Source organism: Myripristis murdjan, chromosome 12, assembly GCF_902150065.1.
Source record: "Myripristis murdjan chromosome 12, fMyrMur1.1, whole genome shotgun sequence".
Classification (NCBI taxonomy): domain Eukaryota; kingdom Metazoa; phylum Chordata; class Actinopteri; order Holocentriformes; family Holocentridae; genus Myripristis; species Myripristis murdjan.
In genome coordinates, this window is record NC_043991.1 from 20339089 (window position 1) to 20365182 (window position 26094).

Here is a 26094-nt window from a genome sequence, read left to right on the forward strand (position 1 = left end):
CAGTGTGAAAAATCAGTTCTTCCTTGTCACCATGACCAATCGTTCCACCATGATTTGTCCAAATCCAGTCATAACTTTTGGGATATCCTGTTAAGACAAACAGAGAACCAGATGGAACGGGGCGAAAACGTAATCCCCATCCAGCTCTACTGGCAGAGATAACAATCTGTCATTAATTGTGTTAGAAAGCTCTAATTAGATTTCACATAGCCACATTTTTTTTTGACCATGTATGGACGGATGATTTGAATCATGTTGAATTCCAGCATGTGCATGGCGGTTGTCTGTTTGGATAGCAAAGTGTTTGGGCTCACACTAAACCGCCAGGCCGCATTCCTCGATCTGCTCTTAATTAGCCTCGTAAACTGTCACAAGACGTCTTATTTTTTTATAGTGCATACTTCCCTACCTGTGTAACTGTCTTTAAAGTGGTTCACTCGCTTTTTTGCATCGATGTATGTTATTCCCAAGCCCTCAGGCCGTCGTCTTCCTCCTCCAACTTCAATTAAACAAGTCAGCTTACTTCCAACCATGTGCTCTTCTGCACGGTGTCCTTTAGGATTCCCAACATTATACGTGATTTTGAGAAAATGTGACTCCTTTCACTATTTTTACTTGTTTTAGTTTTTTTTTTTTTTTTTTAGTTTTGTATTGTTCCACTTATCTGTCCTTTTGATGTCTATTTTACTCTAATTATCTAATTCACTCATTACTTCTCATGTAAAATGTGTGTGTGTGTGGGGACCTTTTTAATGCCGTTTCGATTGTGGAAAGCACTTTGCAGAGCAATTTTTCAAAGTTGCAATTTGACTTAAATTAAGATTATTCTTTTATTGTTAATGATTTTCAATTTGAGATGTTTTAGTTTTTCGATTAGAATTACCATGCATACTTGGAAGTGTCACTGACTCACTCCCCAAGTTATTTAAATGTCCCACCAGCCTTGCCCAGTTTATTGCCTTTCATACCCCAGTTATTGTCTTACACAGAGCTGGAGAAAAGTCATGTGTGTCTGTCCCTCTTACTGCACTGCAGCAATCGCAATATTAACAAGACATTTAGTCTCACCATCAGCATTAAAATGTTGTTTTCCTTCAAACAAGGTAAAAGGTAGGATGATCAGAAACTGCTTTGGAGATGAGTGGGATTATCTAATCCAACCAGCATTTTTTTTTTTTACCTTGTTTTAAGAAAAATAAGATTTTAATTTATTTTAATAATAACTTGTTAAAATGGAGCTTTTTTGCATTGTGGATCAGACACTTTGTTAACTATAACTTGGTGATGGAGAAGAGACCAAAGAGAGAAAGACATTTACAGGAGAAATGGAGCTGAGGTTCCTGGTTCATTTACAGCCAAATATATATCTCTGATATCTTTGACTGTCTAGATGTAGGAAAAAAAACTACTGAGCCAAGTCAGGCAAACGTTAAACAGTTGACACTAGGGCTATGTCCTTCGTGGATCTAAAAGCTTTTCTTCATGGCTTCCCATAAACAGTTTACCCTAGACGTGACTCGGCGTACGCTCGCTTATCAGTGAGCCAATAAAATGCAAATGCCTCAGATAGTGTCCTATCACAGCCCGCACTTCTTGTCTCATTTGTTATCTCTGTCTTTGTGTCTCCAAATGGATAAACCTTTCAAGAGGAGTGCCCTCCTTTTTATGAGCTGGATGTTGCTGTTTTAACCCAGTCAGCGGGATGGGGTTACCCCCCTCTCAGATCCCTCCATGATAAGGGGTTGTCGGGTCAACTGGTGGGAAGATAGCATCAGAGTCGGTTTCAGGAAAATTCCAGTCATATGCAGACAATGTGATATGATCTGACATCCAGAAATTGCTGCAATAAAATCATAATGTCAGAAATAATATTAGCATGTTTCAAATGCCCTTTTATGTGTAGATTATAGCACTGATGGTGCCTATTTACCAAAAGTGGGCACATTAGGACGTGTACGGCGAGTAGGAGCAGCTTAGAATAGTCATATTTCCATTTATTACAAGTTATTAGGGTTGTTGTTCGGTTTGGTTTCAGCAGAGCTGCGAAGTTAAACCACTTCTGGGTTTCTCATGAAAAACTGGAGCAGTTTGTTCATCTCACCCTGGATATTACAGCATACAAATCCCACATCAACAAAAAATTATCAGGCCTTTTGTATAGGTGTGTAATAACAATCCTCACTACATCAACACACCTACAAATGTAAAAAGAAAATGATTTAAAGAGTATATAAATAATGATTTAGGCTAATTTCCAGATACTTACACTGGAAGAACATTTGTGAACGTTTAGCCATGCTTGAATTATTTTATTATTCTTATTTGTGTATATTTCCATTACTTCCCTTAATGTCTTTCTACCACAAGTCCCCTTGCTGAGTTAAAGTGACAGTTATTCCTTAACAGGGACCAAACGTCCATATTTAGGCACTCCAATTATGTCCCCCCCAATATTGCTGGAATATATTAGCAATTCAATAGCAAATTCAATATCTGTCCCCCCCAATGTTGAAATGGCGGTTTTGGCCCTGTTCCTTAAACAACATTTGATCCATGAAATGTCTTGGCCATAAGAATGTAGGTCACACACACAGTTTTTAGCCCCCAAAATCCTTGTAAAAAAGTGTGGACTCCATGGTGTCGCTATTTTAGACGTTTACCAACGAGGTAAATGCCGGGCGAATTCCAGGAAGTCTTTTTGGGGCAAACAGGTGTCTCGTGCTGTAAAGTAAGTTTTAATTTTTTGCAACCATTAGCAACCAGTACAGGATACCCATCTCTTCCAGCCAATCACATAACAGTTGACCCCTGAACTATGATAAAATACCTAGAAACAATTAAAAAGAGATTTTAAAAAAGTAAAGATTCACCCTTGATGCGTTTTGGGTGCATTAATGCAACTTTGGTGGTCTTGAACATCCGCAAAGTGGGTGCAGTTTTGCACGTGTGGCTGTGAGTGTGTTAACATCCGCTTTGGGTGATACGAGCACAGGTTTGCAGGAAAGACAGGTCATCATTCACACGGGGATTACCATGCGACTGAAATACGTCTCCAGTGATCATTTGTGACTGGAGATGTCATCGCAACCTCAGATCTGTCAGAATAACCTCTTCCTCTTCTACCTCTCAGCTTTTACATCCCCCCCCCCCCAATATTCGCCACCTATCCTTTTCCTTTTTTCCCCTTTTCTCTGGACCCTTCTCAAAGCAGGTACATCCAACCTCTTTATTTCTCTAAATTTCATGCCAAGAATACGTTCTATCAAATCCTCCTTTCCCTTCCAGTGTTGCGTTGGGATGCATTCGTGTCTGTGAAGGACCAGGGTCAGCATACAGTGTGGAGAGCAGGTGAAGGTGGAAGTTGGAAGTCACTTAAACAGTAGTCCTATCACTGGGAAGAAGTATTTTTTTTCTTTTCCTTTACATGTTGGTGTATGCATTGAGATGGACACTTTACACATGGTAAAAATGGCTTCATGTCCTCACCGTCTTAATAGAAAGTTTCCTTGCCACTCTAAACAAGCTTGAGAGCTGTCTGAGGTGTATAATTTAAGTGTTTAAGTTGTAATTTTTTTCCCCCCTTATGTAATTTGTGTCATCACCCTTTGACTCTGACTTTTGGGCTCTGGTTAGCCAGAGAAGACACTGCTTGTGCTCTTAATGGGTTCTCTGCAAAAAGGGAAAGTTTGTCACACACAAAACAGTAATGGCTCTAAAATGGTTGATGGGCCTTTGGGACTCTTTGAAGAAAATATTTTATAAATTTTTCCCTTTAAAGAAGCATCATCTGAGAGGTTCTTTGTGGACACCTTTATTTTTGTGTGTGCACATGAGTAAACATCTTATACACTATATTACCAAAAGTATTCGCTCACCCATTCAAATGATCAGAATCAGGTGTCCTAATCACTTGGCCTGGCCACAGGTGTATAAAATCAAGCACTCAGGCATGCAGACTGTGAAACAAGACATTTGTGAAAGAATGGGCCGCTCTCAGGAGCTCAGTGAATTCCAGCGTGGAACTGTCATAGGATGCCACCTGTGCAACAAATCCAGTCGTGAAATTTCCTCGCTCCTAAATATTCCACAGTCAACTGTCAGCTCTATCATAACAAAATGGAAGCGTTTGGGAACAACAGCAACTCAGCCACGAAGTGGTAGGCCACGTAAAGTGACGGAGAGGGGTCAGCGGATGCTGAAGCGCATAGTGCAAAGAGGTCGCCGACTTTCTGCACAGTCAATTGCTACAGAGCTAAAACTTCATGTGACCTTCAGATTAACCCAAGTACAGTACGCAGAGAGCTTCATGGAATGGGTTTCCATGGCCGAGCAGCTGCAGCCAAGCCACACATCACCAAGTGCAATGCAAAGCGTCGGATGCAATGGTGTAAAGCACGCCGCCACTGGCCTCTAGAGCAGTGGAGACGCGTTCTCTGGAGTGATGAATCACGCTTTTCCATCTGGCAATCTGATGGACGAGTCTGGGTTTGGAGGTTGCCAGGAGAACGGTACATTTCAGACTGCATTGTGCCGACTGTGAAATTTGGTGGAGGAGGAATTATGGTGTGGGGTTGTTTTTCAGGAGCTGGGCTTGGCCCCTTAGTTCCAGTGAAAGGAACTTTGAATGCTTCAGGATACCAAAACATTTTGGACAATTCCATGCTCCCAACCTTGTGGGAACAGTTTGGAGCGGGCCCCTTCCTCTTCCAACATGACTGTGCACCAGTGCACAAAGCAAGGTCCATAAAGACATGGATGACAGAGTCTGGTGTGGATGAACTTGACTGGCCTGCACAGAGTCCTGACCTGAACCCGATAGAACACCTTTGGGATGAATTAGAGCGGAGACTGAGAGCCAGGCCTTCTCGACCAACATCAGTGTGTGACCTCACCAATGCGCTTTTGGAAGAATGGTCAAAAATTCCTATAAACACTCTCCTCAACCTTGTGGACAGTCTTCCCAGAAGAGTTGAAGCTGTAATAGCTGCAAAAGGTGGACCGACATCATATTGAACTCTATGGGTTAGGAATGGGATGGCACTTCAGTTCATAGTATGAGTAAAGGCAGGTGAGCGAATACTTTTGGTAATATAGTGTATCTCCTTTCACATAATTTTTCAAAGGAACGTTAATAGGAGAATTCATGCATAAATATTATTTTTCACTCACAGATTTGTAAGTAATTCATAGACGCATATACATATTTCATCTATTCAGGGCATTGATTTATTGTTGTTCATGTAATTTTCTGTGACTGTGGCCCGTTCTTCAGTGTGTATTGAAGAAGTAGTTAGATATGTTTACCCCTCATCAAGTGGCACCAACATTCACTGTTTAGTGTTTAGCATTGCAAAGTTCAGATCGACACGGCTTACATGACAGTTTCAGAACCCTTCTGCTGTGTAAGTGTCCCTTCATGCATTGCAAAGGGGTTTCACTTGGATGCTGTCTGCTCCCTGTAAAAGCATCAGCATAAGTAACCACATTCAGTGAGTTAATCTGACACTTGACCTACACCAGTTCAGAATGCATGCTTGCACTTGAAGGGCCCCTATTATCTCCCCTGTCTAAATAAGTTTCCTGGTCAACCCCTCTCCTCTAGATATCCAATACAAGCCACATTGTGTCCCTCTTTCGCGTCTTTCACCCTGCTTGGGCTCTGTTTTCCACCATGGGATTTAGCCAGGATCTCTTCAGTTACCCAGATAAGTGGTGTCTTTTTTAAAAAAAGCCCAATCTGCTGTTTTGAGGCCTTTTAACAATGGTTTGTGAAGTGTGTGCAGCGGTCTGTTTGCCTCTGCTTGTGGAACACTGTTGCTTTGTTGTTTGTTTGTACGGATACTTTTAGTGAATTCCTTGTTCCTTGTTGCTTTGTACAGGTATGGCTCTGTATTCCCTCAATGCCATTCCAGTATTCATTGCTATTGTTTTACTGAATTAGGTAGATAATTATCTACCTAGATGCCAAACTAGGTGGATGCTGTGTTGTCAGTGAATAGATGTGTATTCCAGAGCGAAACATGCCTTATAATCCTGCAGCATACCTCCAACCAGGTTTTGACATGAGGGCCTACCTGTCTGCTCTGTGCACACAGTGAAACTCCCTCCTGTAGTGCTTTATAATTACAAACCGTCACTGAACCAACTGCAGATGTGCATGTGCAATTGGAATGGCAGCGTGTGCAACGTGAGCGCCCCGGCGTAATGTTGATACATGTCTGCGCTCTGATTTAGGAGGCCTCTCACGGATGACGGGGTACGACCACAGAACCTGAATGACACTGCTGTCTTTGCTGTGGTCATTTGGCTGAGCGAGTAAAATGGTGATTATACTTGTTTGCTATGGTAACGGCTCAGCAGGGCTGTGTGTGTGCCCGTTTGCTAACTCAGTGGTTTTAAACCTATTTCATGTTTCTGGACCCCCAAGGTGACTTTCAGTGAGCTCCGGACCCCCATTTCAAGTTATCTGGACCAATAGGGACCTTTATGTCAAGAGCCTTCCACAAGCATTTAAACATAAGAAATATGATCCCGAGTCACTGATGTAACCATAAAATAAATAATTTTAATAATTAGAAATATAGGTTCCTTGTAATATTTCAAAAAAAGTTGGCTCATTTACTTATTTTTGTGTGTGCAAATTTTCTGGTCTTTTTTTTTTTTTTTTTTTTTTTGTCTTTTTTTATGTTCCAAGATTTCTTTGCTACTTTTCTTGTAATTTTCTTTCTTTTTTTTTTTTTTAAACAATTGATCGCTAATTGGCTAGTCACATTTTCCCCCATGTTTTTGAGAGAAATCAAGTGAATTTCAAAGGGTTCAACTGTTTCAATGTCAAACTTACAAGTCATGGTGAGATTAAACCAGAGAGAGAGAAAATGTTAAAATAATGCCTCACATATTTTTTTTTTCATTGTATCATTCTCCCACAAATTCATTTTGCTGAAGAGCCCCTGAAAGCCCAACAAGGACCCCATGGGGCCCCCAGAGCCCACTTTGAAAACCCCTGAACTAAGTTAAACCAACTCATAAAAACTGTGGTAATCTGGTTTCACCCACTTAACTCAGTCACTGAGATTGTTTCTACCTCCACACTTAGCTGTGTTAAATCTACTTTTTTTTTTTTTTAATTCCTGGCCCCCCAAAAGCTTCTCTGTGTAAGGTTGTAAGGAAAGTAATAGCAGAAACCTGACAGCTGACGTGGGCCTCCAAACCAGGAAAGAAAATGTGGCGGGTGGAGGATGGGAAGTTACAACGAACAAAAGTTAGAAGAGTGAGAGGGAAAGGGAGGTAGTTTATGTGTGTTTATCATAGAAACACACACACACACACACACACACACACACACATACACACACACACACACACAAGCATGTACCCAGTTTAAACAGAGGAGGTAAGGAAGTGTTGAGCTCTGCCAGACGACCCAGTGTCAAAGCCCCAGTAGATGGAGCAGCAGCCTGGCCTCTCAGCTCTCAAAGGGCCCTTTCATGGCGGAGCTAGCAGGCTGGAGGAATGCGGCAGCCAGCAGTGATATTCAGCTGCGGATGGAAAAGCATCCCATAGCCCCCAAATCCTTCAGTTCCAGAGTTGTAAATACTTTCAGAGGGGAAAAAGTTACATATTTCCTTTTACTGCTCAATAACATGTAATCAATGACAGCCACTGTGTGACGGGTGGACTGCAATCACTCTTAAAGAAGCTGAATAGGGCTTTTGTTTGTCTTTGTGTACATTTGTTTTGTTCCTGTGTGTGTTGATAAAACTCTGGTTTACTATGGGGAAACAGCCTTTCTTCAGCAGTACAATTCTTCAATCAGAAGTGTTAAGCGAGAGGAAAAGTGATAGGATGTATTGGATTTGATACTCTTTAAGTTCGGGTTCTTACCGAGCCCCCGGGGGTCTGCTGAGAAAAAAAGTAAATCTGTACCCATGGTTTAGGAATCTGGGCGCTTGGTTTACAAACCGTGCTCTCGGATTCATGATCTGTGTCCTGGGATTATGAAGCCATGCCGGTGGATTTGCCCTTTTTCCTCCACTGAGCCCAGGGGGCGCTGTAGATTCTTGTGGTATTTGCTGCTCCATGCAAGTGTAATACATCCACCAAGTCTGCGCCTTTAACTCGTTTCCTGACAGAAGAGCAAGAGCTGCAGCAGGAGTGTACTGCTCCAAGATGAATTTAGTAGATGTACACCAGAAAACAGCACAGTTTGAGTTGGGTCAGTTTTCTCTGGACAAAAACACAGACATGATGTAGTGAGTCAGTCAGCCAACTGGTTGATGATTGATTGCTCGTTTGTGTGACCGACATTCTACTGAAGTCATTTGTCTGATTGTCGGCATGCCTTGTCAAGCTGCACTTGGACTTCGTTTTGTCTCGTAATGTCATGCTTTGTACACTAGAAAATGCACAACCTAATTTCCTTGAGGATAAATTAAGTTTTCCGTGCTATTCTACTCTATTAAAGGACAACACTGACTTCCTCGAAGTCTGGTCCGTCGATGAACTGAGCCGATATCTGATGAGAGAACCGGTACCAAAGTCAGTCGGTCTCTGTGTCGTCAGTACACAGCTGTAGCAGGAGTGCAAACTAATGATTTAGCACACAGTAAATTAATTATTTTGACAAGTACAATTGTCCAAATAGAAAGAGCCAATGTTGTTACTGACATGTATTTAATGGCCCATAGACTCAAAACCTCTTGAAACAAAGGAATAGGCGAAAATGGGGGCAGTTCCAGACTTAATAATGGGGGAAAAGTCAGAGGAAAATAGTTGTCAGTCATCAGAGACAACTTTCAGCAAATCCTGGCATCCTGGCCATTCAAGTTCTGGGAAAAATGGTTTCCGCAATCCACATGGTTAACTCTAGCGGCATGGTTGGGCGAGAGTTTTTGCTGCTGTCATCTCAAAGCTGTTTGAGCCAACAGGCAACAGGAACAACAAATTCTCTGATCAGTCACCAGAGGATCTTAACCAGGAGCTGTATTGCGTTTCAGAATGATTAAACAAATAATTTGCAGTAAAGCCAGGTTTTTATTTTATTGGACATAATTTCAATAAGGGAAACTCCCATCTGGAAGTAACAGACGTGCCAAAGTGACGCTCGTCAAAGTTGGATCATAGTTGATAATCTATCCATGTTAAAAATGATTAATTGCAGTGAAGCTCTTAGTTGCATTAATATTATTCATGTGCGGTAACCCTTTTGAGTTGGTCTTGTTGATTATTGGAAAATAAAATACTCATGGAGGGGGCTGCTAGAGAAGGGAGGAAAAACTCAAACACACTCAGTTTATATCTTTTTGATGCATTTCATCTTTGCGTCGTAATCTAAGAACTTGTCCTTCCTCGTATGCAGACATCAGCAAAATATAAGCTGCACATTTTTCCTGCCATAATTAAACTAAAGTAATGCTCTGAACTGTATCACTGCTAACTCTTAAGGCTGGGCTCCAACTATTCAACAGTTTAGATGTTCTCTTAGATATTGTCACAATGGCAGCATGACAAGCTCAAGCAATCCAAGAAATTGCACAATTGGAGGGAAACCTCCGCTCCTTCTTTTCCTTTTTGTTCTTTTCCTTTCTATCAGCCAAAGCCAGAGCATAAAATAAGCTGTTAAAGAAAGTCTCCTCAGACATAGAACAACACAGTGAAACTGACCCATGGTTGTTCAGGGTTAAGTCATGTGGCAGTATAGTATTGTTGTGCATGGTGCACCACCGGTCTAACCCTCTCAAGCCCCCAGCTGTACACGAGGCTGTTGTCATTCCAGGGCCCTAAAAAGTAAGAGTGCAACCCCCCTGCTGCCCTTGTAAGATTGCCAGTACGAGTCAAGTACCGAGGGGTGGGGGGAAGGCTCAACTCAATATTATATAAACTGCGTTTGTCGTCACTCTAAAATTGAGCATTGCAACCATTTTGGATGCATGTATAACTTTTTAGAGCCATTCAAGAAGGATTTTGGTCCTGTTTTTGGGTGTTTGTACTGTATACTGCTTCTTGGAATTAAGGAACTTTAATGTACTAAGGAAATATTGTTGAGTAAGTGAGGTTTTATCCTCAAGTGCACCTGAAAGCACTAAGGAAGTCCGCTATTCGTTGCATAAACATCTTTAGCAGTGAAAATAAGCAAGAATACTCAAGATGACTTCAACTGCTACTTTGTAAACAAGACAAATGATGGCATGTTTTTTTCCCTGTTGAGGAAGTGTATCAAAATGTTCACTAGGTGCTGTGTAACGTTAGCCTACCCTGGGAACTGCCTGAAAGGCAATTAAGCGTATATTCACAGGCATTGTGGCGTCAGGAACTTCGGCAAAAACACAAGGAATCTCATTCATTTTAAATGGGTGTTGTGGTTGTGGCAATGCGTGCTGCCGGGGGTTCAGTGTCTGGCAAGAACATTGAACCGGAATCAACTTTTGCCGCAACACAACTCATGGAAAAATAGCCTACACAAAATATGCTCAAGCCAACTGGTTTTCAAAGTGGGGTGCTGGGACCCCCAGTGGTCCTTGGAGGTCTTCCAGGAGATCCTGGAACAGTTTAAATAATTGTGAAAGACGTCTCAGGCTGTGTTCAGATGCCTTTCACAAACATGTAAACACAAGAAATCTGATTCAGATTCACTGATCTGACCTTTAAATGTATTCTTTTAAGAATAAGAAATATAGCACTCCTGACATTTATTATTTGCGTAAATAATAGCTAATGGGTTCCCCCTCATGAAATAAAATAAGTAAAGTGAATTTACTCAAGTTAAGTCATTAGAAATGGTCAACATACCAAGAAGTTATTATTTTAACATGATATACATTAAATTATGATATGGTATAATCTCTTTGTCACTGACATCTAAACTGTTTTATATTTAGTTAATTCAAACAATGGGCCAAAAAGGGCTGCCAGAGATTAATGAGAATCAACTTAGGGGTCCAGAACATGACAAAGTGTGAAAATCCTTGCTCTAACCCACTTATTAACACTTGTTATGTTTCTAACACTGGTAGTATTTAACCAGAATGTTAACAAACCAGCTAAGAGCTGCGCAATGAAACTGACCCATGGTGGTTCAGGCTTAAATCCTGTGGCAGTAGTGGAGTGTTATTGTACACGTCGAACCACTGGTCTGACCCTCTCAACAGCCAAGCCCACAGCTGTACACGAGGCTGTTGTCATTCCAGGGCCCTAAAAAGTAAGAGCACCCTCAGGGCTTGGTCAACATTGTCTGAGGTAAATTACTCCTCGGCTTCCTGCCCATGACACAACACCCCTATTAGCTTTTAGTGCTTGTGCAACCCCCCTGCTGCCCTTGTAAGAGCGCCAAAAGAGTAAAGCACTGAGGGAGGAAACAAGGAAAAGGGCTAAAGTCAATCAGTGTTATATGAATTGCCTTTGTCATGACTCAGAATTTGAACATTGCAACCAGCATAGATGCTGATAGGATGTTTTCTAGAGGCATTCAAAAGGGCTTTGGTCCTGTTTTTGTGTGCTGCATACTGCTTCTGAGGATTTGAAAAAAAACAAACAAAAAAAAAAGGGAACCCTCTGGAATTCTGTGTACATGGACTTGCCCTTGTAAAGTTTCTGGATACTTGTGGTGATTGGTCATTTGCTGATATTTTGGTACACATTAAATCTAAGCTTAAACACACTGGGCTCATTTATCCACCCAAATGAGTAAAGTGAGTTTTCATGGCAATGACTTTACCTTCAGTTAGTGTTGACGTAAGAGATTAATTTCTGGACGTGTTTACCCATGCCTAAACTTTTAAAGTGGGACACCAAATAACTATTCGTATTCAGTTTTCTGCAAATAGAAGATTTACTGATACAAAAGAAAGCTATTCTCTGTCAGTTGTGACAGCTCTGTCTTACCAATCTGACAAACTATGGATCAGGTAGATTTTTAGTGCATGACCTGTTGGCAGAAATGCTCTTGAGGAAACATCAAAGATTTCTTATTTAGTTCAGCCATCAGAGGCCAGCAGCCACCAGGTACTTTGTTGTGTTTTCATCCAGTAAAATAAGGAAAACTAATTCTGAACAAAAAAAAAAAATAAAGCTTATATAATGTGAATATCTGGTTTCTAGGGCTCAAGACTTAGTAACATCAGTAATATCACAGCAATTCAAAGTTACTTCAAAAAAATCATAGACTAGGCTTGAAAATCCACTCAACAGTTTAGTAATGTTATTGCTCCAGTGAGGTCAAAAAGTAATCAGGTAATATCCTTAAGTAAATAAGGTTTTATCCTTAAGTGCACCTGAAAGCACTAAGGAGTTCCTTGAAGTCAATTATTTCTTACATAAATGTGCAAATAACGAAGCATACACAAACCATGGCAGAAGAGAAGACGCAGAAGGTAATTTTTTTTAGCATGTTCATTGCCCAAAGCATGACTCAGCAGTCGGATAAATAAAGTCGGTGGTGTACAAAATGAAGTGGCACAATGTAGTAATCACGTAAAATATTACAGTTTGTGTGTTTGTTTACAATTTTCACCTGATGGGTTTTTGTTGTAGCCAGGAACTTACCTGAGCTCCCCATTAGGAGGGTACTGGAGAGCACTCTTCCCAATGGGACGTGGGATTTCTCCCAGTTACAGGGACTGTGTATTTTACCTTTCGTCAGGAAATCACTGAATGTGGTTGTTGCAGTACCTTTGAGTACAGTCCCCAGGAAAGGAAAAAATAGCACCTTAAGTGAAATCTTAAGGACAAAAACTTAGGTGCTTTATGCAACCAGGCACTGAGGTTTCTCAAACAATACAACCCTTGTTGTCCTCTCGTGCATGGTGCATCAGTGTTTTAATCTCTGGTGAACCTCTGCTCCACTCAGAGTCAGACTCATTCTCTCCCCTGTGGGACTGAGGGGGCTCTGTTTAGTTATGGGCTGTCACACTAGGCGTAGCTCTGCTGACTCATCAGTTTCACACAATTAACCACAGGGCAATAGGAAATATCAGTGTGAAGCTGAGATTAGTACTTTACCCACTGGTTGGACTATGGAAAATGGCATCGTGTGATCATGATTTACACCATGAATCTCCCATGGTTAACTGAGGGGTGCAATGCTAGAACCATACTGTCATGGCACTGCCAGTGTAAACCATGGCACCAACATCTCTAATAATATAATGCGGTTTAATGGACCATACCAGTGATTTTGAATGTTTGGCCCATTTACTACAATTTCCCCACATTTTACATTGCAACAAACCATTTTGCAAATCATGTGGGGGTACTAAAGATTGCACAACATATAATCAAAAATCCCTCCTTCTTTAAATTTGAATTTTCAGTTGAAATAGCTACCTTATAATGTTCTGTTTCTGTGGCTAACAAAGTCGTCACCATTCATAAACCACAGAACTGATAATTGGCTGTGGAAATCAAATGCTTCCCCAGGGACTATTTTCCAGCAGAGAGACCATTTCACTCAGTGGTGATCAAGTACTTTAGATCAACAACAAGAAAAGGTTACTAGAATTCATTTTAAATTTGCTTGTCACATTTATAATGAGTGAAAGATAACTTGCAAAAGCTCTATTGCCCGATTTATGGAGGGTGCCACTGTATAGATGATTATGCCATCCATGTCTACATGGATTGTATCTGGGTTGTTACTATATCTTAAATCATTTATTTAAGAAAAAAAAAAAAAAATTAAAAACGGACCCAAAATAGATCCCTGTGGGACCCCCTTGTTTACAGGAAGTAAGGATAATGTATCATTTCCTTTTCAGTCTTGTTATTGCATTGTTGAAAGAGCTTTGATGAGGAGTGGGCCTTACTGGAGTGAGTAGCACTAGTTCTTAATAGCTGACTGTTCCTCTATTCCTCAGTAATTTTTTTTATTTTTCCTTGCCCTTTACATTGGGAAGACATCTAAGAGTAATTTAGCTATCAGTGTCAGACAGTGTTGAAACGCCATTGTGTGTTTTAGTGGAAAGTTCAAGAGGACAAGCTACCGGCATTTTTTAAATATCACATTAACTATTGGCATATTTAGGAAAATAGGGTTCAAACCGGTAATTTTCTTTTTCAGCTGGTCATCACGATTATGATAACCCCAATTTTTTCTCCTGCAAAATAGAACAAGGCTTTTCAGTCTTACACCTAAAGAATGAAGCAGGATGTGTAAATGTTGTCTCTAAAAACGTGAAAGAAACAGCTTCTGAGAATGAGAATTCACAGAAACTTTAAATTCTTACATGGTAACAGGATAACACAAGAGTCACATTTATCAGCTCTCTGAACAGTATATCATGCAAGGTGACTGAATATAAGTCACTTAAAGCCTCTCTTCATTCTGTCGCCACCTAACATGAGAAGACAAGTGAGCAATTCATTTTGGTCTGGTGCACCACATGTGAAAACTCTAAAAAGCATACATTGTCCAGTCAGCACTGTCTTATATGGAAGAGGATTAGTGCCACACAAAGCTAGAAAATAAAGATTGAGCTCTCAAAATTGTGACGTAAATGTCAGATTCACATAGTTTTGCCTGCCTGTGTTTGACACGTTTGCCCAGTCCTCATGCTACTTAGCAACGGTTCCCCTCTTCCACATTTTGTGGTCTCTTAAATTTTCTCATCACGTTTCACTAGGGGGTCAATCAAGTCTGAGTACCACACTCACTACCAATTTTCTCACTGATTAATTCTTATGTGAGCGACATCTGTAAACCACTTTCATAAATACAGCCCATAAACTCACCTCCAGTATAGAATCTGACCATGTAAGAGTAAGACTTTTTCCGTTTGTTCTGAACTACTTGAAGTGATCTCCATTATTAGATAGTGTTGAAGGATGAATGAGTGTGCTCACCACAGTATGGGGGAACTGGAGAACGGATATGGGAACGGTTTGGAGGAAAGGCAGGTCGTAAATGGTGTAAATGCTGTGCAACGTCCCATACTGTTTTCACCATTCAAAAGGTAGGAGAGGTTTGGTTTTCAGCACACATGGCATGTGTATTTAAACTAATATGATGTTTGACTAATATGATGTCTAAAACCAAACAGTTCTTGCGGGTTGCTTCTGTAAAGTCATGAGGATTCCTAATTGTGCAATAAATGTTTGCACCACCAGAGAAAAAACACTGAAACCGCTGTTAATGCCGTTAATATATATTTCCTGCAGTGAACTGTTTGAGTGAATATTTGCCCTTCAAAGAATTTTCATCCCTGGTTTTCAGGTACCTGCCAAAATATAAACCCTATGGAAAAAGAAATGGACCCGAGTCATAATCAGACATAAACCTATAAATATTCTCGAACCCCATAAATATTTTAGAAGGCAACTGGAACGATGCCTGTGACTGTGTCTGTTCATACATCTACTTTACATAAATACTATGTTATTATGTGTGTTTAAATGTCATTGGTGATAGTGCTATTGTGAGTTTTCAGGCATGACTTGTCCACATTGCCACTTTAATATTCTGTATGGCAAAAATTACGTCATCATAGCACTGTTTGGCCTGTAATTGAAGATGAAAGTTGGTAATTAAGAGGCTTATAGCAGATATAGTCTATGCTTGAGTCCTTCTTACTGCTGTCAAGTGAAACTATGCTAGTTGGGAATGAGGTTGTGTATGACTATGGAGTAAACTATAGGCTGAACCAAGTTTCCTATGACCTTGGTCAACTGTAAAAAGACAAATAGGCAATTCCTCTACTGACTTTAATATCACTCCATTCATCATAAACTGGGAACAGAGAATGTTTTTTCAATCATTGAGGTTCTTTCCTTTTTCTTTCTTATTTTCATGTAAATGCCGCTGGTTTTTGTCTTCCACTTGGACGTTTTCCTCTGCATTTTCTTGTGTTCTTCCCCATCCTTCCATCTCTTCTCATCCTTAAGTACTCCTCAAGGCATTAAATACCACATGCAGTATAGCAGATTATGGCTCCGCTGATCACGTGGGCCAAGTCATCTGGTTGATGTCCTTCTCCGTTTGTGCACTCATTGTGTTTAAGATGCACGAAATGGTTCTGTGCCTGGTTGAGAGATCAGAGTCTTCCATTTTATGCAGGTGTTAGAGCTCACCCAGGTTGAGTTGATATTGGCTTCAGTGGCATTATCTTGGGTAGCTAGCGTATTTTGAGTTTGGTTTGGCTATGTTTAACTCTTAGATGGACAGTTTCCTCTGTTACAACATTCACGTTTACAGTATGACACATAATTTCTAGCTGCAGCATCTTGTAGCCTTCTTCAACTACCAATGGTAACCTAGAACTTCCTAGAACTTGAGATTTACCAGAACTACAGAAACCGAATAAGTAGAACTGGCCTGGGCCTTTGGTTCACAGTGTTTCCGGGTGGTTCACCTTGCCAAGGCAACAGCTGGACACGTTCACTGATGTCACAGTGTTGGTGGACAAGTTTGTTTACAGCGGCTGAACTAACCTACGCCTGACACATGGCTGATGAAAACATGTTCTCTCATGTTTCCACAAGGAAATGAATAAAAGAATTGTGAAAATAGCCTTGTGGCTTTAGATTTAGTTGGTTTTCAGAGAAGCAGAGCTTTATCTGGTTGGTTGTTTGCACCATAAATCAATAACTTTGTTTTTTTAAATTAGGTTTAACTTAGCTGACAGCTTGTAATTAACTAATATTAATGTTAGCCTGAGATAGGCTATGAGAGAGCTTTCAGTCCTTTTGTCCTTAAAAACTATAGCAGCACACCAATTATTTTTAATTCATTTGGGTTAATGTTAATGTAGCCCACCCCATCAGTGCTGCTTTTAGCTGCATTCACCATCAGAGAGAGAGCCACTGAAAGGCCAAGTGCTTTTTTTGTCACAATGCAAGTGTCTCTACAGTACATGTAGTTATCAGTTCCTCAGAGATGGTAGCCAGCAGGTCCACTGGCAACACCAGAATTCCTTATACAGTGCCGGTTCTACTCATTCAGTTTCTTTGGCCAGAACCCATGAAGTTCAGGTACTGCTTTTGTTTCATTTTCCACTGCATGAAGAACCGACCATGAAGGGTATTGCGTGCCTCGTAAAAAGTCTTAGATTAAATGTTTTTGTAGTCTTGCTTCACTTTTTTCCACTCTTGTCTGAGCACTGGATGCCCTGCTCCACCAAACACAGTGAAATTTACACTTTTTCATCTCCAGCAGCCACAGAATATAGTTAAAAGCCGAGTCAAACAGTCAATCATATCAAACCAGTTGTGATTTGTTGGGCTGTTTAACCTTTTTAACACCCTGCTTTCTGACAGATTATGTCAACCTCTGACATTTCTTTACACATGAGCGTTTTTCTTTTGGCTGGACCAGGAGTGCTGTGAACAGTTGGAGGAAATACTCCCTTTTATTTTCCACACTGAAGGAACTGGGAATGACCGTAGCTCTTAGAACGCACAAATCATAGTGTCCTCCTTCTCTGATGTTGTTGCTGAAGTCATGTCTCACATAGAAAATACACTGGTATACAAACCATTGGCTTATGTTGCGTTCCTATTGGCAGTGTAAATGCAAATTTTAAAAAAGGCCTTAAAGGTATGTAGTTCTCAGGGGAGTGGCCCAGTGGTTGGTTCCTCTCAGGGAGTCCCCAGAACTGTTTGGTCCAAAAGCGCTTGATCAGCTTCCAGGAACTTTACCTGGAACCGTGTCCCATGAAATAGCATGGCATGGCACACCTCACCTAGATCTTACAGTCGAATAGGACCACTACTTGATGTGCGAAGACTTTGCCTTGGCTCAGACATCCTAGAAGTATTTTTTATTTATAGTTGTCATAAGGAGTGAAGTGTTAAAATTCAACAAAGCTTTTGTTTTCTGCTATCCAAAATAGTGAGAGGCCTGTCTCTGTCATTCATTTGTTAGGCCAAGTGTGACAGCCATCTCTCCAAATTCCTGTGAGTTCTTGATGTTCTTTCACTTTGTGAGCTTCACATCAAGGAGGTGCCAGTACTCAGGTTCTCACGGATCAAAGCTGATCAAGACCACACAACTCTCCAACCTGTATCCCTCAGGAAAGTCTAGAAATGAAATAACATTAAAGGGCTTAACGCCTCCTAGTCACTGGGTCTGTTGCTTTTCAAACTGAAGTTAGAGGCATGACACATAGGGTCAGGCCTGGTTTGCTCTTTGTTAGCGTTTTGGATAAAAGGATTAAGTGATTTCTGCCATTTTTTCAATGGAGCATTTCATGATCTAATATAGACAAAGAGCAGGACTGGAAATAAAAGTTAGCACTCCTGCTGTCAGATTGGGGCATTAGCTTTAGATAGGCAAATGTACTGATATCCTAAAATAACAGGCCTTTGTCTTTTTGACTGAGAAGAAAACAGACAATTCATAATTGCAGCCGGTTCTGAAATTTACTTGATCTATTCACAGTGAAGGCTTTGAGTTAGTATGTTAGAATGAAACGCAAAGTACAGAATCCAAACATGACTATCATCAAGCTCTTGTTTCCCACAGGGAGTTCATCTGAGCATAACCAATCAGACAACTCCTCTCTTTAATCTCTTTCCTGGCAGAGCTGCCTGAATTTTTTTCGTTCTCTGAACTTTCAGAGATTAAATTATGTTGACTTATGAATTACATTCAGCTAACATCTGGAATTGGCTATTAAAATAAACACTGAATGAAATTATAATGTAGCTCTAAGTAGTTTCCTGACTGGGTTAATCATAAAGTAACATACAAGTAACATTTGAAATATACATAAATGTCTATTTGTAATGAAGTGCCAGAGGCTGTTTGCATTCATTAAATATTAGGAATGCTCATAGTGCATTTATAATACCCTTTCCTTAGCCTATGAAAATATACTTTAGAGTTCTCACAGATACTGGAGCTCAACTCCAAAAACTTTGACCTGCAACGTCTACCGTTCAGTGAAAATGTATTTATATTTGAATTTTTAGCACAAGTTCATGAAGATATCACGGCTCTTACCACTGTATATGGATATGATTATGAAATCTGTCCGTTGCTGCCATGTCTGCCTCTATATTCGAGGGCTTGTGTGTGGGAGGGGAGGACTGGTGTTCTGAGGTGGTTTCCAGAAGCTCTCAGCTCTCTGGTTAAAAAGAGGAAATGGTTGGGATGTCTTCCAGACTTTGGGGAAACATTCTAAACCCCTCAGCAGCGCTGACGTTGCCTCACATTGATGAACATGCAGAAAATAAATTATTCTGGACAATTACAGTATCCTTCCCCAGTGTCTCTGCATCGGAATGAAGGTTTTATGAGGCCACGGGCCTACAGCCTCTGAGTCCTTTCAGTTTCTAAGAGCTGGTATCACTTGCACTTTCAGCTCAAACGAGACTGGCCTCGGTGGAGCTCTTGAGAAACCTGCAACCAGTGAATTCAGTGCTTACCCCGCAGACACCCGCCTCCCCTCCCCCTTTATGAAATCTGGTGTGTGACTGATTTGACCGACAAGTTTGACTGAGACTTCTGAAGTAAAATGTCATTGTAGTGACAATGTCATAGTAATTTTAAAAAATTGTAGTAAATTTGTAAGTTTATGGTAATTTTCTCATAATTTATTTTACATTTTTTAATGTGGTTGAAAGATATCAAATTATTTTGCACAGGTTTCAAACAGTTAATTGCCTCCAGTTTGATGCCTTTTTGCTCCCATGACAAATGAATCTACCTGCTTTATGTAAATTCAGCAAAGCAAACACTACATCATCTTTTCCCATCTCATCCTTACACCACCTCTCATTAAATTATCTTCCTTTCTTAGGTGTTTCTACTCTGTCTTCATTGTTTGTTGTTATTGCAGCTTCAGCATGCCTGCAAAATGTTTCATTTAACCTGACTTTTGTGTCTCATAGGCTACAAAAATGTACCCGTGACTGCAAATATTTACCTGCATTTGCCAGCCTGGTCTCTAGTCATATTACCAAATTTTATGGTGGGGTGTCACATCCACTTCCATACAGTAAAGTGAAAATAAATAAATAAATAAATACATAAATAAGAAAAGAAATGGCTCAATTATGACAAATGGCTAAATGAACAAGAAATGATAAATGTCCTTTTTGAAGAAAATTGCATGCCAGTCCATAAGAATCAAAAATCTGATACTGGCAGTGTTTGATGACAGCATTTACGAGGTGAGGGAGGTGGGAGGAGCTGTGACCCGGGCCGACTTGGACTACATTCTTGGGGGAAAACAGCAGTATGGGCTGCCCTTGGAAACATCCAGTGCCGCTACATGCACTTTAGTAATCAGGTTATTCATCATTTGATTTCAGAAATGCCATTTAAAATGAGAAACCAGGTTTCCATAATCAGGTTAAGGGATTAGGAGAAACTTGGTTAACACAGCTAGATTACATGGCCTCGTAAACCTTTATACTCCTTTTCTGACCACTTAGTCCTGTTCCTCCTTCCCTGCCTTTAGCCTTTGCTGGCAGTGCATATCAAATGCATGTCAAACTTTTTTTTTTTTTTTTTTTTGTAATTTCTTTTCTATTCTTTTCTAATTTCTTTTTTATTTTCTTTAAACCTGGTATGAGATGGCTAAGAAATCAAAAGTACTGATTCCTTTTGTCATTCATCTTCACCATCCTTACTCTTGATGCAACAGAAATCCTAAGGGAGTAATTATTAATTTGCATGGTCACATCTATGTTCTTGTTGTTTAACAAGCAGCAGTACATTCTTCTCGTCTGAGGCATTTCCAGCCAGGCTTTGAGCTTCCTTGCTCTCTGACAACATATGTGTCTGCAGATGTCCTTGGGCATCAAAGGAAATATTTGTTTTATGTAAGCACTCGTGTTGTAATTTGCTTTTGCCACAATTTGCCACATCTTGTAAAAGCCATAAACCCACATCCTAAAATCAAACTCCAAATTTAACTTCAACCACAATATATTTTACACTGTATTCTATTCTTGTCCAGTTTAATGCAAGTAAGTAATGTTTCTTTATGTTTTTGAGGATATTATTTAATTCTAATTTCTTCTCTTTTCTTCTCTCTGGCTGTTTCTGTAGCCAATCCAGGTCTTTCAGTGGATGCTGACGGTCTGGCTGAGACTCACAGTGCAGATTCACCTACAGCTGAAGGTAATAAAAATCATCCTCACTTTATTTCCTTCCAAAAATATCAGTGTTTGTGGGCATAGTGGACACGGGACATGTCCCCCTCACTCCACCCCTGTCAGTGTGTCGAGCTGTTGATAGAGATCTGGACAGACTGACCGGGCTCTCTCCTTTCCTTTAGAGGACGTGTTGCACCTCAGATGGTAGCCTTATTCCTGACCTTCTAAGGGCCTTGTTTATCTTTTGTTTTGTCTCCATCTTTGATGCTACATGTTCATTGCTGTGGGCTTTATATTTTATCTCTGTTTTTGGCTCTAAGTGCTCTTTGTGGCAGCGCATGTACTGTGACAACTTGCTTCATGAACTTTCTGCTGAAGTTTCTGTAACTGGCTCTCTTCATCCATGGTGGCCATCACTGCTCATGCCAACTATCCGGTTCTCCTTCATTTTATTCCAAAAAACCTCAAATTAAAACACATCCTTCCTGTGAAATAGGATTTAATCCAGGGAAGACATACTAAACACCATGTGGAGCAGCAAATGTAAAAGATTTCATGATCTGGATATAAGTTGAATCCACAGAACTTGAGCAGGGCCATAAAGCGTGTCACATTTGCTTGAGAACTCGGCAGATATGTTGTAGCCTGAAAGCATAAATTACTAAAGGAACTGTGAACATTTGAATCTGTTGTGTTACGCAAGGTCGGGACTGTTCTTCTTCTGTTAGCTGCTCCTTCACCTGCAAACTAGCAAACCTACCTGGTCTGTGTCATCGAACATCATTTACTTAATATAACTCATTGAATACTACAAACTGTCGTAGTTTTAAGTGTTTTTTTAAACTTTAAAGCTTTAAACTTTAAACGGCTATAATGCACATAAAAATGTCCACCGCTGCGACCATCCTGATAGGTTGATTTGCACAGGAAAGTCTGTTCTACTCAGTTCAAGTTCTGTGGTTGAATCACTCTGTTGTCTGAAGACAGTCAGTGACAGAGAGTGGGAAAAGAGACGTCCCTGTCCTCCTCTCTACATTATTTATTTCTTGCTGGCCAGCTTTAGGTAAAGTATCACAAGTGATACTGTTTTATGATATTAGATTAACTCCTATCCTGCTAAACCAGTTTGGTTGTCATTTGCTCGACCTCGACGCAGTCATTTCCTAGTGGACCGGTCCAAGTGGACCGGGATTTGAAGGGTTGCCAGCGACAAAGCTTTGAGAGGAAGCTGCTTTTCATTACCTCTATCCCTTGGGGATAGAACCAATCAATCAAGCGCTTTAGCCTTGATATTTGAGACAACCGTGTTGCCAGAAGAGTCCCTTACTAGTCAGAAAGTAGTTTGGCTTTTGACCAGGACTGATGATGTCTGAATCTCCCCAAAGATTAGTGGAACCGGGCCCAGTTGCAAGCATGCTGCCTTTAGCATCAGGGCTGGGTTTCATTACATGCAGTATGAGATTGGCGTTTGGGAAGAAAGCTAGAGCTATTGATTCAAAATAATTTACAGCGATGCTGCCTAGTTAAGTGTCACCACAAACATTCATGGTTGCAGTTTTCACAAAGTGATGAATGTTGGTTTTAGAGTCCTTCCTGTATCATACACCTTTCATTTCTCTCTGGGTTGAAGGTTTTTCTCTGCTGCTTTGCTGAGTGTTGCAGTGCTGACAGAGGAGGAGCCAAAGTGTGCCGCACTAATTTCAGCACCAGTCATTTGATTTGTGTTGCCTAAAGTGGTGCCCCCCTTCCCACCCTGCAGGACTTCCAGAGTTTGGAAACAGACAGGCAGAATCAGCACAGACCCCACACACCCAGACACGATCTCTTTGAACTCTTAGCCTCTGGCAAACGCTGCAGAGCACTGTGCACTGAAACATCCAGACACAAGAACAGTTTTTCCCCCCAGGTCATGTCTCTTATGAACACTTAACATCAGGGTGCAAGATAAGGATATCTGAAACAGTTTTGAATAGATGCGCACAAAGCTTTGTGGAAAGATTAGTCATGGGTCAAGAAGGAGCAGATTACATGTTCATGATGACTGGCCAAAATGGGGCATGACAGTGGAGGTGGCCTATGATGAAAACGTGCATAACTTCCATACGGATTCACAAAACATGCCAAAACCTTGTGGAAAGCTTGGTCATAGGGCAAGGCATAGCTGATTAAGCTTTCACACCGACTGGCCAAAACAGAGTGTGGTGGGTGTGGCCAATGAAAAAAACGTGCATAACTCAAGCAACAGAAATACTTGCTATATAAACCACACACAGAGAACTGTTTAATGTTTAAATTTATTAAAGGCAGGTTATGCAGTTTCAAAAGGGAAGGCACATTACGTTGTCCACTAATGTTAAGGATGAGGCTGAGGAAGTTTAGCCTCAGGTTCAATGCCAGCACTAAAAACCCATGGAAATAATGCAACACTTTTAAATGCCTTGTCTTGAATCCAGTGCATTTCTAAGTTCTATTCATTTGAGTTGTTTGAGTGGCTTTTATCATCATTCTTTACCACATCATAACAAGGTTGGGTGACCTCCCCTTTGAAACTGCATAGCATTACCTTCAATTAAAAGCATGAAAAGTGAGAACTGACAAACTATGTGACATGGAAACGGCATATCTTGACGATCCCATAGTGCTGGCGGAGGTATGCACTCCGCTGAGTGCCGCCTCTCTAGTTGCAGATAGTCTTGTGTCCCAGTCCAGGAAAACAGAATGTAAGTAACCCCCCCACCCACACACACACACACACACACACACTATCTCACTATCTTACATACCTCAGATGTGCAATATAATGTAAACTTTCACAAACCCCACCCCTTCTCCATACTCCATACTACAAATACCTTTGTGTCCCAGTCCAGGGAAACAGACTGTCTTCTCTCCACTTACATATCCCAGACGTGCGCTATCTCTTGTTAAATATCTCAGATGTGCAATATAAATATACACTTGTAAATTCATATACAACTGCTGTACAGCAGTCATAACAAAGGCTTGTACATTCAGCCATAACAACATATTTGTACAGTTGTGGCATACCTTGTTGCACATACACACTCCATTACTCTGTTTTTATTATGCCTATTTATTCTATTGTATATTTTTCTATCCGTTACTTTGGGTAATATATGTAAGTGCAAGAGGCTACTGTACACCAGAGTCCTTGTATGCATAAGCAGACTTGGCCATTAGTAGCTGATTCTGATTCTGATCCCTTCTTGCAAGCAAAGAGCCGAGCTGCTTTTAATCTGCACGCCAGCTGTTTCATGTATCCCTCCCCTCTCTGTACTCACTTGCTCATTCACTCATTCAGAGGGCTGAATTACAGCCCTAAATGAAGGATGAAGAAGTTATAATTAAAGAGCTAAATGGTGACTTCACTCATCTGTGCTCTGCTTTGTGGAGAGCTCTGCTGTGGCAAGGATGGGAAACTGGGCACTCATTTCTGTTTTTTTCCATTGCGTAAACTCTTGAGGCTGGCTGCTGCTCTAGATACAGATGGTGCTAGGAGACGGGGTACAAGTACCTTGGTAGCTTGGTGTGTGTGTGTGTGTGTGTGTGTGTGTGTGTGTGTGTGTTTATATTCATAATTGTCTATCTACACCAAGCATTGTTTCCTTATTCCCTTGTAATCTGTTTAGCTGCCAGGCGAGTTAGCAGGGCCTCAAAAGTGAAGTTAGAGTCTCCACACATGCCTGTGATGGCCTCAAACACCGGGGACATTTCAAAACAAGTTTCATTCTGAGATCTGTGATTGATTGAAGAGCATCACAGAATGTTAAACAATACTTTTTAGGGCATTTTCACAGTTGACTCATTGTATGGTATCACTTGGCGATAAAGAGTATCAAAATGGTAATTTATTTATACGTAGGTATTGTGGATTATTACTTTAATTTCAAAACCTGGCGATGCTCATAAAACCCGGACTGGATTTAAACAGAATTGTGTGAAACTGGAGGAGAGACTGGGAACCAGCTGAAGTTGCGAGCTCATGTTATTTGCTCTGGCAGATTGGTTTGCCCCCTTCCTGTTCAGGCAGCCAACCTGGCCCAGGTCAGGCCAATCATAGCCGTTTATCAAATATGAGGTGGGTTTGATACGATGACTGATGCCACTGAGGCTCAACAGTCTTTCAGGGCTACATCACACACTGCTCTGATTGGTTGTAGGTCTATACAAGTCTGTGATAACACCCCGTGGAAATCCAAAACGAAAACAGAAGTTCCAGACTAATTTGCATTTGTGAATTAGTCCGGATGCCAGGCCGGGAGAGTCAGGATGGACTCTGTCTCTCCTCTGATAAACAGCAGGAATCTGCAGTTCAACCTGCTGCCTCAGAGGTTTCATTTAAACCTTAACTTACTTCAGGACTAACACTAACCTTTGACCTGAAAATCAGATAATTTAAATCTAGATTAAGATAAATCTAAAATAATTTCATTTCACGACCCAGAAAATGAATTAGAGTTATCGCATTTTAAAAGGGCATTGTAATCTGTGACTAATCTTATTCCCTGTTAGGGAAACCGCCCCTTTGAGTTACAGGGCATTATCCTCAAACATCAGCACAATTAATACTCATGTATAGTTACTGCCATAAATGTGACTTTTCAGTTAGGCTGTTAATCATGTCCACCTTTAAATGCCCATACTCTTAATAGATGGGATATAGATGAAATTTCACTAAAGCAGCACAAATGAAATGTCGCCAGGGGCCTTGCAAATTCTGCTCCGTTCGGCTGCTATTTGTCTCGTCTTGTTCCTCTCTGTCTGTCTGTCTCCTGCGATTATCGTCAGTCTTAATGACAAAACCCAATCGCCCCTTTTTTGAAACCATGACTTGAGGATAACAAAAACCATGTAGCCTATCTGTCTGACTCCTTCCCGTTTTAAGTGAATTTGTTTGAATCAACAGTTGGGCCTCAAGAAAGGGGAAAGAGGTACTGGAGTAATTTTCCAGTTGGAATATTGAATGGCCCTCTGCCTGCTCTCCCTCTTGGTCTGCTAATGTTCCTCCGTTTGTTCTTTCTTACTTTTGTGCGTCCTTGA

The 26094-nt window shown here is 40.7% G+C and overlaps 1 protein-coding gene across 1 annotated transcript in view; it reads left to right on the plus strand.

Annotated features, from left to right (window-relative positions):
• The window catches only part of ror2 (receptor tyrosine kinase-like orphan receptor 2), a 64806-nt gene that overhangs the window by 9923 nt on the left and 28789 nt on the right, over positions 1 to 26094 (plus strand). The window contains exon 2 of the mRNA XM_030066177.1: positions 20987 to 21058. Coding sequence (XP_029922037.1) covers positions 20987 to 21058 — 72 coding nt within the window. The remainder of the gene's footprint in view (positions 1 to 20986; positions 21059 to 26094) is intronic.